The 16,228-nt window shown below is 41.9% G+C and overlaps 1 protein-coding gene across 4 annotated transcripts in view; it reads right to left on the reverse strand.

Moving 5' to 3' along the window:
- LOC125454216 (coiled-coil domain-containing protein 148-like) overlaps positions 1-16,228 on the reverse strand; it is a 98,055-nt gene that overhangs the window by 41,954 nt on the left and 39,873 nt on the right. For all 4 annotated transcript variants that reach the window (XM_048534763.2, XM_048534762.2, XM_059647288.1 and 1 more), the window contains one exon: positions 11,371-11,453. In XM_048534763.2, coding sequence (XP_048390720.1) covers positions 11,371-11,453 — 83 coding nt within the window. The remainder of the gene's footprint in view (positions 1-11,370; positions 11,454-16,228) is intronic.

Here is a 16,228-nt window from a genome sequence, read left to right on the forward strand (position 1 = left end):
CTGTGAATGAATAAAAAGCAGCAAGTTTTCCTTTCAAAATTCAGGACTTAACAATATTTTCCTATCAGTTTTGTTTTGACAGTTTATTCTGTTGTCCATTCTAGTACAGTACTATTTTCTCCAGGAGTCCTTGCCTATATCTCAACATCTTCATTTCACAGCAAATGTCGAGCTAATACTACTACTTGCAGAAAAAGAAATTCCTGCACTAGAGACATTAGAGAAGTTTTCATCTCCTTATCTCCAGCATTATCTTCAGAATGCCCTTCATTATTGTTCTTGACTAATAATCCCTAGATTAGAAAGCCAAGTGGTTAGAAAAGAGAGAGAGAGAATTTCACTTGCTTATTTTTTTCAATAAGTACAATTAGTTGAATCCTGAAGATTTCTCCTTTGAAGCAGGTTTTCCTTGTTTGATCTTCACTGCAGACTGTCAAAGACTGTCACCAGAACTTGTAATTCCACTCTGCCAATGTGCTGGCCCTCCGTGGAAATGACGAGGGAGCACACAAGTTCTACACAAGAACCAAGAATGTTACTGGAGATTAGACACAGACACAAGAGACTTGTAGAGGATGGGAAATGGAGTAAAAACATAATATCTTCATGATTAGACGTTAATAGTTAAAAAGGGATAACACAAAAGAACTTAGGGGTAGATGTCGATAGACTAATATTAAATGTCTTCCCTTACAAGCTATATAAAGTTGCTATTCACTCACAAGAATGTAGTTTTCACATCACTGCAGTGGGTGACATTCATTGCAACTCCCACCCTCCTGATGTTTGGTCCTTTGATCAGGTACTGAGTGCTTTTGAAAGAGGGAGGCTCGCCTCCCACTTCCCTAGGAACCACATTCAACGCATACAGGTTTGCATGTCTTATTACTAAAACAGCAAGGGCAGCGATACCAACAGTGATGAAAAGTGGCTCTTAATTGTCTCTTAAGGGTCTCAACTGGCAATAAAACAGGAAAGTTATCCATGGGATTTGCTGATCTGGCCGATCGAAGTGAAGCTGGAAAAGCAGTGAAAGCCTTACCCTCCAATTTAAAATCTAAAAACATGTTATGTGGGAGGGCATTAAATACTGTCCACAGAATCACACAATAGTCACAGCGCAGACGGAGGCCATTGAGACTAGCCTGTTGTGTGAGCTCTCTATGAGATACTCAACTCATCCCAAACCTCTGCCCTTTCCATACAGCCTTGTAATTTATTTTACACCTCAGATAATTATCCAATTCCCCTCTGAAAGCCACGAATGAAGTTGCTTCAAACTCACTCTCAGGCAGTGCATTCCAATTCCTGACACCATAATGTATTCAAGGCATTATTGTGCTTTTGGTTCTTTTGCTAACAACCTTAAATCAGTGTCCTCTGGTTCATAAACTTTCCACTTTCTCCGTCCACACCCCTCATGATTTTTTTAAATATCTCTGTAAAACCTACTCTCAACCTTCTCTTCTCTAAAGAGACAGCCCTGTTTCACCTATCAGGCCATGAAACTGAAATCATTCAACTGCAGAGCAATTCATGTAAATCTTTCAAACAACCTCTGCTTAGATCTTTCCTAAAGTGTAATGTCCAGATTTGTCTATAGTGCTCCAGCTGAATCTGAGCTAATGTACAACAAAGGTTTACCACAGCTGCCTTGATTTTGTATGTGTACCTTTAAAAAGTTATCAAGGTTTGATCTACCTTGTGTAACTGCTTTCTCAAGCTGTCATGGCCAGTACAAGGGTTTCTGTCAACTCATGAACATTCTGTCCATCCACTCAAGAAATATTGTGAAAAGTGGATGCTTTAAAATGGTCACTCACAATCACCAAAAATTATCAAACCCGTCTTGTGGAGTTCCCTGGCCTGCCCTAAAATCTCACTCTGTTCCAGGCAACCTCCAGTCTCCATAAGACATAGGAGGAGTGCAAGTAAGGCCATTTGGCCCACCGAGTCCACTCCACCACTTAATCATGGCTGATGAGCATTTCAACTCCACTTCCCTGCACTCTCCCCGCAGCCCTTGATTCACTGCTCAAGCTGCTTCTTACAGATTTTTGCACAAATTGTTAACCTGACTTAGAATAGAGAACATAGAACAATACAGCACAGAACAGGCCCTTCAGCCCTTGATGTTGCGCCGACCTGTGAACTATTCTAAGCCCCTCCCCCTACACTATCCCATCATTATCCAGATGCCTATCCAAGGACTGTTTAAATGCCCCTAATGTGGCTGAGTTAACTACGTTGGCAGGCAGGGTGTTCCACGCCCTTACCTCTGAGTAAAGAACCTGCCTCTGACATCTGTCTTAAATCTATCACCGCTCAATTTGTAGCTATGCCCCCTTGTACAAGTTGAAGTCATCATCCTCGGAAAAAGACTCTCACTGTCCACCCTATCTAATCCTCTGATCATCTTGTATGTCTCTATTAAATCCCCTCTTAGCCTCCTTCTCTCCAATGAGAACTGACCAAAGTCCCTCAGCCTTTCTTCATAGGGCCTGAGCTCCAGAGCAGGCAACATCCTGGTAAATCTCCTCTGCACCTTTTCCAATGCTTTCACATCCTTCCTGTAATGGGGCGACCAGAGCTGCATGCAATATTCCAAATGAGGCCGCACTACCGTTTTGTACAGTTGCAGCATGACATCACTGCTCTGGAACTCAATCCCTCTACCAATAAAACCTAACACACCGTGAGCCTTCTTAACAGCACTATCAACCTGGGTGGCAACTTTCAGGGATCTATGTACATGGACACCAAGATCCCTCTGCACATCCACACTACCAAGAATCTTTCCATTGACCCGGTATTCTGCCTTCCTATTATTCCTCCCAAAGTGAATCACCTCACATTTATCCGTATTAAACTCCATTTGCCACCTTTCAGCCCAATTCTGCAGTTTATCCAAGTCTCCCTGCAACCTGCAACATTCTTCCGCACTGTCAACCACTCCACCAACTTTAGTGTCATCTGCAAACTTACTAACCCATCCACCTATGCCTGCATCCAAGTCATTTATAAAAATGACAAACAGCAGTGGTCCCAAAACAGATCCTTGAGGCACACCACTAGTAACCAGACTGCCGGCTGAATATTTTCCATCAACCATCACTCATTGCCTTCTTACAGAAAGCCAGTTTCTAATCCAAACTGCTAAATCTCCCTCAATCCAATGCCTCTATTTTCTCCAATAGCCTACCATATGGAACCTTATCAAAGGCTTTACTGAAGTCCATGTACACCACGACAACTGCCCTACCCCCATCCACATGCTTGGTCACCTTCTCAAAAAACTCGATGAGGTTCGTGAGACACGACCTGCCCTTGACGAATCCATGCTGACTATCTCCAATCAAATTGTCGCTTGCTAGATGATTATAAATCCTATCTCTTATAATCCTTTCCAAAACTTTCCCTACAACAGATGTAAGGCTCACAGGTCTATAATTACCTGGGTCATCCCTTACTGCCCTTCTTGAACAAGGGCACAACATTTGCAATCCTCCAGTCCTCTGGTACTAAACCTGTAGACAATGAGGACTCAAAGAAAGATCAAGGCCAAAGGCTCTGCCACCTCCTCCTTAGCTTCCTAGACAATCCTCGGAAAAATCCCATTGGGCCCAGGGGATTTATCTATCTTCACACCTTCTAGAATTGATAACACCTCCTCCTTACTAACCTTAATCCTTTCCATTCTAATAGCCCGTAACTCAGTCATCTCCTCTACAATATTCTCCTGTTCCTCAGTGAAAACAGATGAGAAATAATCATTTAGCACCTCTCCAATCTCCACAGGGTCCACACAACTTCCCACTTCTGTCTTTGACTGGCCCTATTCCTACCCTAGTCATCCTCTTATTCCTCACATACCTATAGAACGATTTAGGATTCTCCTTTATTCTACCTGCCAATGTTTGCTCATGTCCCCTCCTTGCTCTTCTTAACTCTCTCTTTAAATCCTTCCTAGCTAATCTGTAACTTTCCATCATCTCACCTGAACCATCTCGTCTTATCGTCACATAAGCCTCCTTCTTCCGCTTAACAAGAGATACAATTTCTTTCGTAAACCAGGCTTCCTCCCTGCCTGATAGAGACATACCTAACAAGGACACGCAATATCTGTTCCTTAAACCAGCTCCACATTTCAGTTGTCCCCATCCCCTGCATTTTGCTAACCCATTCTATGCCTCCTAAGTCTTGCCTAATCGCATTATAATTGCCCTTCCCCCATCTATAACTCTTGCCCTGTGGCATGTTCCTATCCCTTTCCATTGCTAAAGTAAGCATAACCGAATTATGGTCACTCTCTCCAAAGTGCTCACCTACCACTAAATCAAACACCTGGCCTGTTTCATTACCAAGTACCAGATCCAGCGTGGCCTCCCCTCTTGTCGGCCCTTCGACATACTGAGTCAGGAAACCCTCCTGCACACATTGGACTTAGTTATTCAACAGGTTTTTTTAAAAATGTTTCACAGTGGGTGCAGGACTAACTAAATGCAGAATATTTACACACTGATATGCAGGTACGGTTAACTCCTTGAGTTACCTCTCTTTTAGACACAGGTTTACAGAAAATATGAACCAGGTTTCTGCAATTAACAATATTTCTTATTTATTACAAATAGTTACATTCTTGCTTCAAGTAAACAATTATGAACCATCAATATATAACTCTAATAGATAAAACTCTAACAATCTTATAAAATGTTATAAAACGGACACATATGGACATAAAAAATGTCTTGAATGGAGGGAAAGATTGGGTTAGCAGTTCAATGGTCCCTGTCCACATGCTTTGCTGAGATGATCCTTAGGCTTGTCAGGGATTGCTGCTCTAGGTACTGTAACCTGCAAGAGGCAAAGAGTGTCTTTTTGACACTTATAGCATCACTGACATTGGTTAAGAACTGTAGCTTATAGCAACCGATGAAGGAAAATAACTTTACTTTCTTCTGGATAACAAAGTGTGGAGCTGGATGAACACAGCAGGCCAAGCAGCATCTCAGGAGCACAAAAGCTGACATTTCAGGCCTAGACCCTTCATCAGAGGGGGATGGGGAGAGGGAACTGGAATAAATGGGGGAGAGGGGGAGGCGGACCGAAGATGGAGAGAAAAGAAGATAGGTGGAGAGAGTATAGGTGGGGAGGTAGGGAGGGGATAGGTCAGTCCAGGGAAGACGGATAGGTCAAGGAAGCGGGATGAGGTGGTAGGTAGGAAATGGAGGTGCGGCTTGAGGTGGGAGGAAGGGATGGGTGAGAGGAAGAACAGGTTAGGGAAGCGGAGACAGGCTGGGCTGGTTACTTTCTTCTGGCTTAAGTTTTTTTTAAACTATATAGAAAGACAGCTCCATCCTTTTTAGCAGTCTGATGGCATCTGACCAAACATTCTCGCCCTTGAGATACTCAGCAACTTGAAGCCAAGTGCATAGTTGTTGGGAGGCAAGAGACCTTTGTCATTGAGATCTGGTCACCATTCCACACAGCAATCTACAACTTGAGAATCTCCCTTTGTACCCACCCTTTCATATTATAACTCATCTGTAGTAACCTCATTAAGTGCTTGAACAAACAGCAGTATAAATAGCATTTGCAATGAATGTTTTTTTTAAAAAACAAAAGTGCAGTAATCCTTTCCACAATTCTTGTTTTTTTTTAAAAAACAGGCCTTCTCCCATTTCAGTCCGCAACTGAAAAGTACAGAAAAATAAAAAGATAGGTTCTTTAACCCATCCATTGCCTGAACACCATCTGTTCCCATCACGGTGCACGATGAATAGGAATTAACTACTTTAGTTATTTCAATCTGCATTAGATCATGCAGATATATATGAAGAATAGATATTAATAATTAATTTATAAATACTGAATAGTTTTGTTGGCAAAAATAACACATTACTGAAACTAATCTCTACGTAACAACCTCAATTGTTCTAATCTCTATTCGTTTTTAGTGTATAAGACTGCACATACATTAATATTTAATTCGTCAGTAAGGACCACATGGTCAGGAGACGTGGACTATTAAAAGTCGGCTATTACGGAGCTAATGAAGAAGTAAAAATTGATTGTGAAAGTAAATAGGTAAGAAATATAAAAACAAACAGAAGGATCTTTTACAGGGATAGAAAAAAAAAGTGTCATTAAATTAAATGTAGGACCCTTGCAGAATGCAACTGGAGAATTATTAATAGGCAACAGGGAAATGGCAGATAATTTAAATAATATTTTGCATTGGTCTCCAGAGTGGAGGATGTTATAATATCCTAAAAAGAACAGATAAGCAAGATGCCAATGGAAGGAAAAGTCTTGTAAAAGCTTCTATTATGAGGGTAAAAATATTTGACAAACTAATGGAACTGCAGGCAGGCAAGTTGACATGACCTGATGCCCTCCAACAAAATGGTTTAAAGGAAATAGCTCAGAGATGGTCATGTCATTGGTCAAACTCACTGGATTCTGAGAGGTTCCAGCAGTTTTCCAATCTGCTGGAGCCTCCCAAGCTGACACCCTTGCTCAAGAAAAGCAAGAAACTAAAGGCCAGTTAGCCTAATATCTATTGTTAGGAAAATACTAGAGTCCATTGTTAAGGAAGAAACAGCATTTAGAAAAGCTTAATGCAATCAAACAGAGAAGAAATCATGTTTGACAAATTTACTCGGGCTGTTTGAGGTCAAACTAGCAGAGATAATAAAGAAGAATTGGTAGACGTGCTTTATTTGGATTTCAAAAATGCATTTGACACCTTTCCACGAAAGGTTATCACACAAGCTAGCAGCTCATGGTTTTGGTGATAACATATTAGCATGGATTGAGGATCAGTTAGCATTTGGATGATCGAGATTCAGAATTCATTTTTCAAATTGGATGCATGTAACTAGTGGTGTACAGCAAGGATCTGTCCTAGGGATTCAATTATTTACTTTTTAGTCAATATGGCTTTGTGTGTGACAAATCTTGTCTCATTAACTTGATTGAATCTTTTAAAGAGATGACAAAGAAGATTGATGAAGGCAGATCAGTAGACTTTGTCTACATGGACTTCAACAAAGCACTCGACAAAGTTCTGAATGGTTGAATGATTAGTAAGGCTAGATCTCAACAGATTGAAGGGGAGCTAGGCAATTGGATACAAAATTGCCTTGAAGGTAGGAAACAGAGGTTGGTGGCAGAGGGTTACCTTTTGGACTGGAAGCCTGTGGCCAGCGGAGTGCCACAAGGATCAGTGTTGGGTTGTACTGGTTTTCTTCATTTATATAAATTATTTGGAGGTGAATATAGGAAGCACGGTTCATGAGGTTGCAGTGGACATCAAAATAGATTATGTAGTTGACTATGAAGAAAATCATCTCAGAGTACAATGGGACCTTGATTAGATGGGCCAAAAGACGAAGGGGTGTAATTTAGATATATGTGCGGTATTGCATTTTGGTAAGGCAAACCAGGGTAAGGCTCAAACAGTTAATGGTAGGGCCCTGGGGAGTGTTTGTAAACAAAGAGCCCTGTGGTGGAGGTGCACAGTTCCTTGAAAATGGAATCACACGTAGATACGGTAATGAAGGCAGGGTTTGGCACACTCGCCTTCATTGGTCAGAACATTGGGTATAGGAGATGGGACATCATATTGTAGCATTGGTGAGGCCACTTTTAAAATAATGCAGACAATTCTCATTGCCTTGTATTGGAAGGATGTTATTAAACTTGGGAGGGTGCAGAGAAGATTTACAAGAGACTGTTACTGAGACTGGAGGGTTTGAGTTATAGGGAGAAGCTGAACAGGCTGGGGCTTTTTACTGCTGGAGCATCAGAGGCTGAGAAGTCAGCTTACAGAGGTTCATAAAATCATATTGGGCATGGAGAGGGTGAATAGCCATGGTCTTTTTTCGAGGGCGGTGGAGTCCAAAACTAGAGGGCATAGAACAGAGAGGGGAAAGATTTAAAAAGGACCTGAGGGATAACTTTATCAAGCAGAGAGTGGTGCGGGTATGGAATGAGCTGCCAGAGGAGGTGGTGGAGGCTGGCACAATTACATTTAAAAGGCATCTGAATGGGCAAATGAATAGGAAGGGCTTACAGGGATATGGGCCAAGTACTGGTAAATGGGAGTAGGTCAGATTCGGATTTCTGGTCAGCATGGACAAGTTAGACAGAAGGGTCTGTTTCTGTGCTGTACAGCTCTATGCTTGCAACTTTGGAGGAACAGGTAGAGTGTAATCTATCCAAAGTTTCTGGTAATACAAAAATAGATGGGAGTGCATGTTGTGATGAGCACATTAGAAAGCCGCAAGGAGATATAGCTAGGTTGAGTAACTGGCCAGAAAATTGTCAGAAAGAAGTTAATCTGGCAAAGTATGAGGTCATGAACTTTAGTAGAAAGAATTAAAAGGTAGACTATTATTTAAGCAGACAGAGTTTCACAAAAAGTGCATCACAAAGTGTTCTGGATATTCTTGCGCATGCGACACAAATTAGCATGCAAGTGCAACAAGTAATTAAGAAAGCAAAGGCAACTTTGGCCTTTACTGCAAGGGGGTTGTACTTTAAAAATATGGAAAACTTATTACAACTGTACTGGGAGCAGGCACAAAAGAGGTGTTGAGGCTTCAGGTAAAGCAGCTATGATATTATTGAATTAAGAAAAGTTAGAGGGCAAAATGGCCTACCCCTGTTATTTCTCACGTTCATACCTTCTTATATGGAAAGTTGTGGATCTTATGAACATAGCAACAGGAGTAGGCCATTCAGCCCCTAGAGTCTGCTCCACTATTCAATGAGATCATGGCTCATCTATGGCTTAACTCCATAAACATGTCTTTGGCCCATATCCCTCAATACTTTTGCTAAACCAAATGTATCTATCTCAAATTTCAAATTATCAACTGATCTCACATCCACTGCTGCTTGTGGAAGAGTTCCAAATATTTATAACCCCTTGTGTGAAGCAGTCTTCCTACTATCCTAAATGGTCTTGCCTAATTTTTACACTATGACCCCCTAGTCCTAGAATCCCCAACAAGTGGAAATATTTTATCTTTATCTACCCTGCCTTTTCCTGTAAATATCCAGAAGACTTTGATCAGATGACATAACAACCTTTGAATTTGAGAGAAAACGGGCCTAATTTTTATAATCTTTCGTCATAATTTAACTCTTGAAATCCAATATCAGTCTTTTAAATCTACATTGTACACCCACCAAAGCCAATATATGCTTCTGAAGATGTGGTGCCCAGATCTGCTCACAGTACTCTAAGTGGGATTGGATGGCATGACAAACATTACATGGAAGCTAGATCAGTTAGGGTGCAAATTCCTTTCCCTGATGAACCAACTCTGTACAACAAACTGAAAGCTGTATATCTGTTTTAGTAATGTTAGCCAACAAATATCAAACTTGTATCACAGGAGAGATTAGGGTAATTAAAGCATCTTTATCAATGGCATGGCCAGGATCACCAGGAAGGATGCAAGGATTGGAGGTCAGTCTTGGGACCATTTTCCGGAACCGATAAGCAACCCATTTTAAGATTTCAAAAATTAACTCAAGGTAAGAATATGTTCTGAAACTCTGGGGCTTATATGTGACCTTCTGCCTTTTTACTAGAGCTACACCAGTGTCTTGTTGTAGTAACACTGAAGGACTGCAGAATTACCAGAGAACTTCAAAACCATGTTTTGATAAGGGCACTCAGATAAATTAGGCAAACAACGTGAGGAACATACAAAGTAAGTAGGAAAGAAAGGCAGGAGTAGGCAATTCTGCCCCTCAAGCCTGCTCCACCATTTGATACAATCAATGCTACTTTCACCTTAGCCTCAACATCACTTTCCTGCTGGCTCTCCATAGCCCTTCAACCCATTACTAATTAAAAATCTGTTTATCGCCTCCTTAAATTTACTCAATGTCCCAGCATCCACTACAGTGTGGGGTCATGAATTCCATAGATTCACAACCTTCTCAGAAATAATTTCTTCATATCTGTGTTTTAAATCTGCTACACCCTATGCTAAAACTTTGACCTCTCATTCTAGATTACCCCACAAGAGGAAACAGCATTTCTATTTATACTTTATCAATCCCTTTTAGAATCACATATCTGAAACAGATCTCCTCTCATTCTTCTAAACTCTAGAGGGTAGAGACCTAAACTGCTCAACCTCCCTTCAAAGTCAAATCTTTCATCTCGAGAATCAATCTAGTAAACTGTCTCCAACACAGCTGTATCCCTACGCAAACAGGAGGACCAGGTTGTACATTACATTCCAGATGCAGTTTCACTAATGCCTGATACACAGTTGCAGCTGTGGTACTTTAACATTCTATTTCTTTAGCAATAAATGCAAAAATTCCATTTGCCTTTCTCATTATGTACTAAACCTCATCTGCCAAGTTTTGACCCAGGCACCTAATCTAACAACTTCAATTTCTGAATTTCTTACTTCTTCATTGCAACTTACTTCCCCTCTATGTTAGCGTCATTCACATATTTGACTATAGTACTTTCTATCCCCACATCCAAGTCATTAATATAGATTGTAAATAATTGGGACTCTGAGGACTAAACCTGTGGCATCCCATTAATTACTCCTTGCCAACCAGAAAAAAAAAATCCATTTATCCTGAATCTCTGTCAATCCTCTCTAGTTTGCTAATCCTCAATCCAAGCTAATAAATTACCCTCAAGTCCATGTGTTCTTATCTTGTGTATTAACCTTTTATACGTGACACGTTATCAGATGCCTCTGGAAGTCCAAATATAATCTATAGGATCCCCATTACTCACATTGTTTGTTACATCTTCAAAGAACTCTAACAAATTAGTCAAACATGATTATCCTTCATAAAACCATGCTAACTCTGATGGTTTGCATTTTGACTTTTCAAATGTCCTGGTATTACTTCAGCAAATGTGAATTCTAACAATTTTGCAACATCACAGTTTAAACTAACTGGTATGTAGTTCCTACTTTCTGCCTCCCTCCCTCTTTGAATAGGTATGTTATATTAGCAAGATTACAATCTACTGGAACCCTTCACAAATCCAGGGAACTTTGGAATATTATAACCAATGGATCTACTATCTTTCAAGACCCTAGGATGTAGGCGATCAGGCCCTGGGGACTAGCCTGCCTTTAATCCTAATACTTTGTTCAGTACATTTCCCCTAGTATTTTTCCCTGAAATTCCTCTCTTTCAAAAACATCTTCATTAATACAATCCCAATAGTAACAAGTACAGTCCTTCAATGTGCAAATTGAAGCAAAATATTGACTTAGTGGTTCCAACATTACTATGTTCCTAACTATTAAATCCCCAATCTCATCGTCCAAGCAACAAAAATTCACTATACATATGGATTACACGTACCATATTCTTTCATTTCAAAATAGAATATATTTTCAGTGCTTCCATCTTCAAGTAATTGCTGAAGCTGTGACTCTATCTTTTGCCTGTAAAAAGAAAAATCACTGAATTGTATAGCTATTGCTGTAATTCTTGTAATGTCGCTATCATACTCATATTTATATTGCTATGATACCTATATTCATTTATTGTATCTGCTGTACTAGCAAATGTTGCTGAAATGCTAGCAGGACCAAGAACATTACTAATGTTGCACGAAAGTTTTAGTATTAGAGACTGTCATATGCTTTGGTCCAAAATCATCCATATTGACCAAGTTTCCCAAATTAAACTAGTCCCAGATAACAAAGTGTGGAGCTGGATGAACACAGCAGGCCAAGCAGCATCTCAGGAGCACAAAAGCTGATGTTTCGGGCCTAGACCCTTCATCAGAGAGCTGACGAAGGGTCTAGGCCCAAAATGTCAGCTTTTGCGCTCCTAAGATGCTGCTTGGCCTGCTGTGTTCATCCAGCTCCACACTTTGTTATCTTGGATTCTCCAGCATCTGCAGTTCCCATTATCACTTAAACTAGTCCCACTTGTCTGCATTTAGCCCATATCCCTCTAAAACCTTCCCATTCACGTACCTACCTAAAATAACTGCACAGAGGCTTGTAACCCATCACTTAGCCACCCTTTATTTCCGGCCGGCCGGCCAGCTCGCTCAGAGTCAGTCATCTCAATTGAGGAGATTCTAAAACTTCTGTGTTTTTTTCTTTTACATTAATCTCCTGTTAATATTGGTAGTCAGGACTTTCCTGATTGGGGTTGTTAGCCTGGGCTAATCAAGGATATCATAGTCAACGATGTCCACCTGGTTCCAATCACTACATCCTTCCCTCTCTAAGTCGAGGGATGTAGGCCTGCTCTTTCTCTTGTAGCTTTTCCTGCAATATTTCACCCCAGGTACAGCTCATCTGACTTGGACTCTGACATGGGAGGTGTGTACTGGACCATAGTCCATTTCTCGCGTTCAAAGCATCTCGGGAGATTTTCCTCCTTTTCTTCTGGCGGTAATGGTACTGAGGCTGCATCCATTTCAAACTCAGGTTTCCTTGACACTAGACAGAAGGGGAAGTACCTACGGTTTCTGACAGGTCTTCTGGCTATCCTGAGGGGCTAGGTATGTTTTGCTCCTGCCCCGTTGGCGAGGTAACAGTTTTCAGGTGATCCACATGCTTGTTCAGGACTGTATCACCTACCCAAATTTTGTAAGTCACAGGACCTTAGCTCACATCATCCTCACCTTGTACCCATACAAGGCCATTTCCATGGTTCCGGCACCAAACTTCATCCCCTGAACTAAACTGTCTCACTTGCTTAGAGCAGGCATGTGACCGATATTGGCGCCCCTGCTGCCGTTTCACCTTCCAGCCCCCAGGTCTGGAAATATCAGGTTTAACCTGCAAGTCTTCATGCAGAGTCTTCTCCCCATCAGCAACTCTGCTGGAGCTATCCCTGTTGTTGCGTGCAGGGTGGTCCTAAAATAAAACAAGAACCGGGACCAGGTTTGGTACCAAGTAATGCTGTGCGTTGCTTCTTCAAGCCTGCATTCAATGTTTGAACCAGTCTTTCCACTAGACCATGGACGATAGATGGTATAGAGCCATACTTACATGCCGAATGCCATTTGACTTTAGGAAATATTCAAAATCCCTCCTGGTAAATGATGTCCCATTGTCCGTGGCCAATACTTCCAGGCGTCCATGAATAATGAACGACGCTTGCAGCTTCTCAGTCATCATCCCTGAGTTTGCCAAATGATCTTTATGTACGTCCAACCACTTTGAATGAGATTCCACAATGACCAGGAATGTTGAGCCGATGAACGGACCAGCATAGTCAACATGCAGCCCAGTCCAGGGTTTGCCCGGCCATTCCCAAGAACGTGGTGGAGCTGCCGGTGGCAATTTTTGTCCTTTCTGGCACTCTGAGCACTGCCCCACCAATACAACTATGTCGGCATCCAACTCTGGTCACCAGGCCTAGCTTCTTGCTGGCATCTTCATCTTGGAAAAGAATGGATAACCCTGGTGGAGAGTTCTGTTTCCCCGATTACCACTAACTGTTTTAGTTTTGCTAGGACATGAGCACTTTGTGTCCATTGTTGGCTATTGTCAGCAGTGACTGAAAGGGTGTCGAGGAAGTTTAAAACCAAGACAGACTCTTTCAAGGGGTCCACAACCAGTGGAGTATCTGCCAGTGGAAAGCAGCTCAAGGTTAATCACTTGTATTTTTGGACGGTGATTTAATTTCTACTTGTACGCACTGAGAATAAAGGCCAAACGCTAAATTCTACCAGAAGTTATGTGTGGCGCTGCTTTAACTTCCTTCAGTAGCCTTAGCAGGGGTTTGTGAACTGTTATTATGACAAATTCCCATCTATAAAGATACTGGTGGAACTCCCTCACAACAAAGATGACCACCAAGCCTTCCTTCTCTATCTGAGCATACTTGCGTTCGGCATCAACCAAGTCTGGGCATCATAGGCTATCAGACATTCCTGTCTGTTGGGCCACCAGTGAGACAACACGATCCCGAAGCCGTATGGGGATGCATCACATGTCTGAACTACCTCTCACTCCAGATCATAGTAGGCCAACATCTTAGATGATAATAGCTGCTTTTTCACTTCTCTGAAGGCTGCTTCTTGGCTACGCGACTGTTTCCAAGGCTGACGCTTTTTCAATAGCAGGTGTCAGGGTGACAAGATAGAGGTCAGGTTATGTTTGAATTTTATGCAGTAATTCACTAACCCAAGGAAAAACCTAAGCTCCAGTACAGACGTGGGAGCTGGGGCGGCTTTGATTGCCGTCACTATCTTCCAACAGGCGTAAACTGGTTTTGTTGACTTGATAACCCAATTCAGTCACTTGGGATGCCTGAAACATACATTTTTTCCTTCTAAGGTGTATGCCACCTGGGAGAAATGCTTAAGCATTATGTCCAAGTTCTCCAAGTGCTCCTTATTGGTCCTCCATGTTACTAGTATGTCATCCAGATAAATGGCAACATGGGGTGGCCCTTGTAAAATGTTTTCCATCATCCGCTGAAAAAGGGCACAGGCTGACGATACTCCAAATGGCAGTCTTGTATATTGGTAAAAGGCTTTATAGTTATTAACTGTAGCGTACTCCTGGGACTCCTAATCCTGTCACAGTTGCAGGGAGGCGTGGTTCATGTCCAGCTTTGTAAAGGACAGCTCCACTGCCAACTTCGGGTACAAGTCTTCTATGTGAGGGATTGGTTATTTATCCAGCTGTGAGAAGCAATTTACCATTTGCTTAAAATCCCCACAAAGAAAAACTGAGCCATCAGGCTTCATAATCCGTACAACTGGTGCTGCCCATTGCGCAAACTACACTGGTTTGATGATTCCCTCACTCTCCAGCCTCCTGATTTCCACCTCTACTTTTGTCTGCCTAGGTGAAGCTTTCTCAACCAATTCTGCCCCAACAGGCTTGGGCCCGACCCTTTTACTAACATCAGTGGCGACTGTATCAACTGTTTCTTATAGGAGATTGGGAACAAGTCATATCCTTAATCTACAACAGTCGCCCAGTGTAGCTTCTCAGTCTGGCTGAGGTCCTGTGCAAACTTAAAGGTTGGAGCCCCAAGCAAAGAGAGGTTTTGCAGCCACAGATACAGGTGCACCAGTATTGACCTCGATGCAAATTAGGCAATCACTTAACCAAACATTAATTTTAATCAGTTTCAGTTTGAACATTGCTAAGCAATTTAATTGCTCCAACCCACAAGTAGGTAGACTTTCCAGGATGTACACTTTCTTGGACACTGGCCTATGGGTATTCTTACTTAGATCAGGCCTTGTAAGACCCCCTCTTCAGTCTCAAGTGCACATTCCAGCAGCTGGCTTGCTGGCCCAGATCTTGCAGAACATGTTAGCAACTTGGCCAAGGCTTGGCTTTGCTGTGGGATTCTGCTATGGACTGGCCATGGGTAGCAGTGTTCCTCTGCTCAGGATATGCCATGCCCAAGGCTCTGCAATTGCCTTCATTCAAGTGGTGTTCCCCAAGCTCAGTCAGACAGGTGATGGATTCTATTTCCATTGGGTTGCCCTCTAGCACATACATTCCACTTGCCACATTTTCTAATGACAAAGTTGTATTGACTGTTTAAAATCCAGTTGGGATTCAGCTAATAGGAACTTATGCATAGTTACATTATTAATCTCACACACCAAATGGTCTTTCTGTATCTCATTCAGGATTAACTTAAAATGGCATATCTCTGCCAGTTGTCTTAACCTCATCAAAAATCCCAATACAGAGTCTCTTGGTTCCCTAACCACAGAATAAAACCAGAGCATCTGAGAATTACAGAGAGTTTGGGGGTCATAATATCCCCATAACTCTCATAAAACATTAGAATCTGGTGCCTCTGGGAAAGTTAAGCCCTTATAGCTGAAAATGCTGCAGGCCTAGAGGTAGTAAGAAGGGCGACTCATTGCTTTTCATCTGCCCCAATGTCACTTGCATGTTTAAAAAAAAAATTGCATTCTTTACATGTACCAGGCCTAGCCTTCTCCAATGCAGGATCAAATGAGTCAAGCTTCCCAAATAAAGACATGATGTCAGAAATGCTTATTCAACTCCAAGATGACTGCTGCAAGTGAATGTAATTCAGGCACATACTGCTTTGTCCTGTCACCACTGAACCAGTTGTTCACCTGGGCACTGGACCCAGTTGGCTGGGAGTCAGTTCCCTGGTCTGAGGAGATTCTAAATCACCTGTAAATATTGGTCAGCCAGGGCTTTCCTGATTGGGATTGTTAACCTGGGCCAATCAAGGACATCATAGT

Source organism: Stegostoma tigrinum, chromosome 7, assembly GCF_030684315.1.
Source record: "Stegostoma tigrinum isolate sSteTig4 chromosome 7, sSteTig4.hap1, whole genome shotgun sequence".
Classification (NCBI taxonomy): domain Eukaryota; kingdom Metazoa; phylum Chordata; class Chondrichthyes; order Orectolobiformes; family Stegostomatidae; genus Stegostoma; species Stegostoma tigrinum.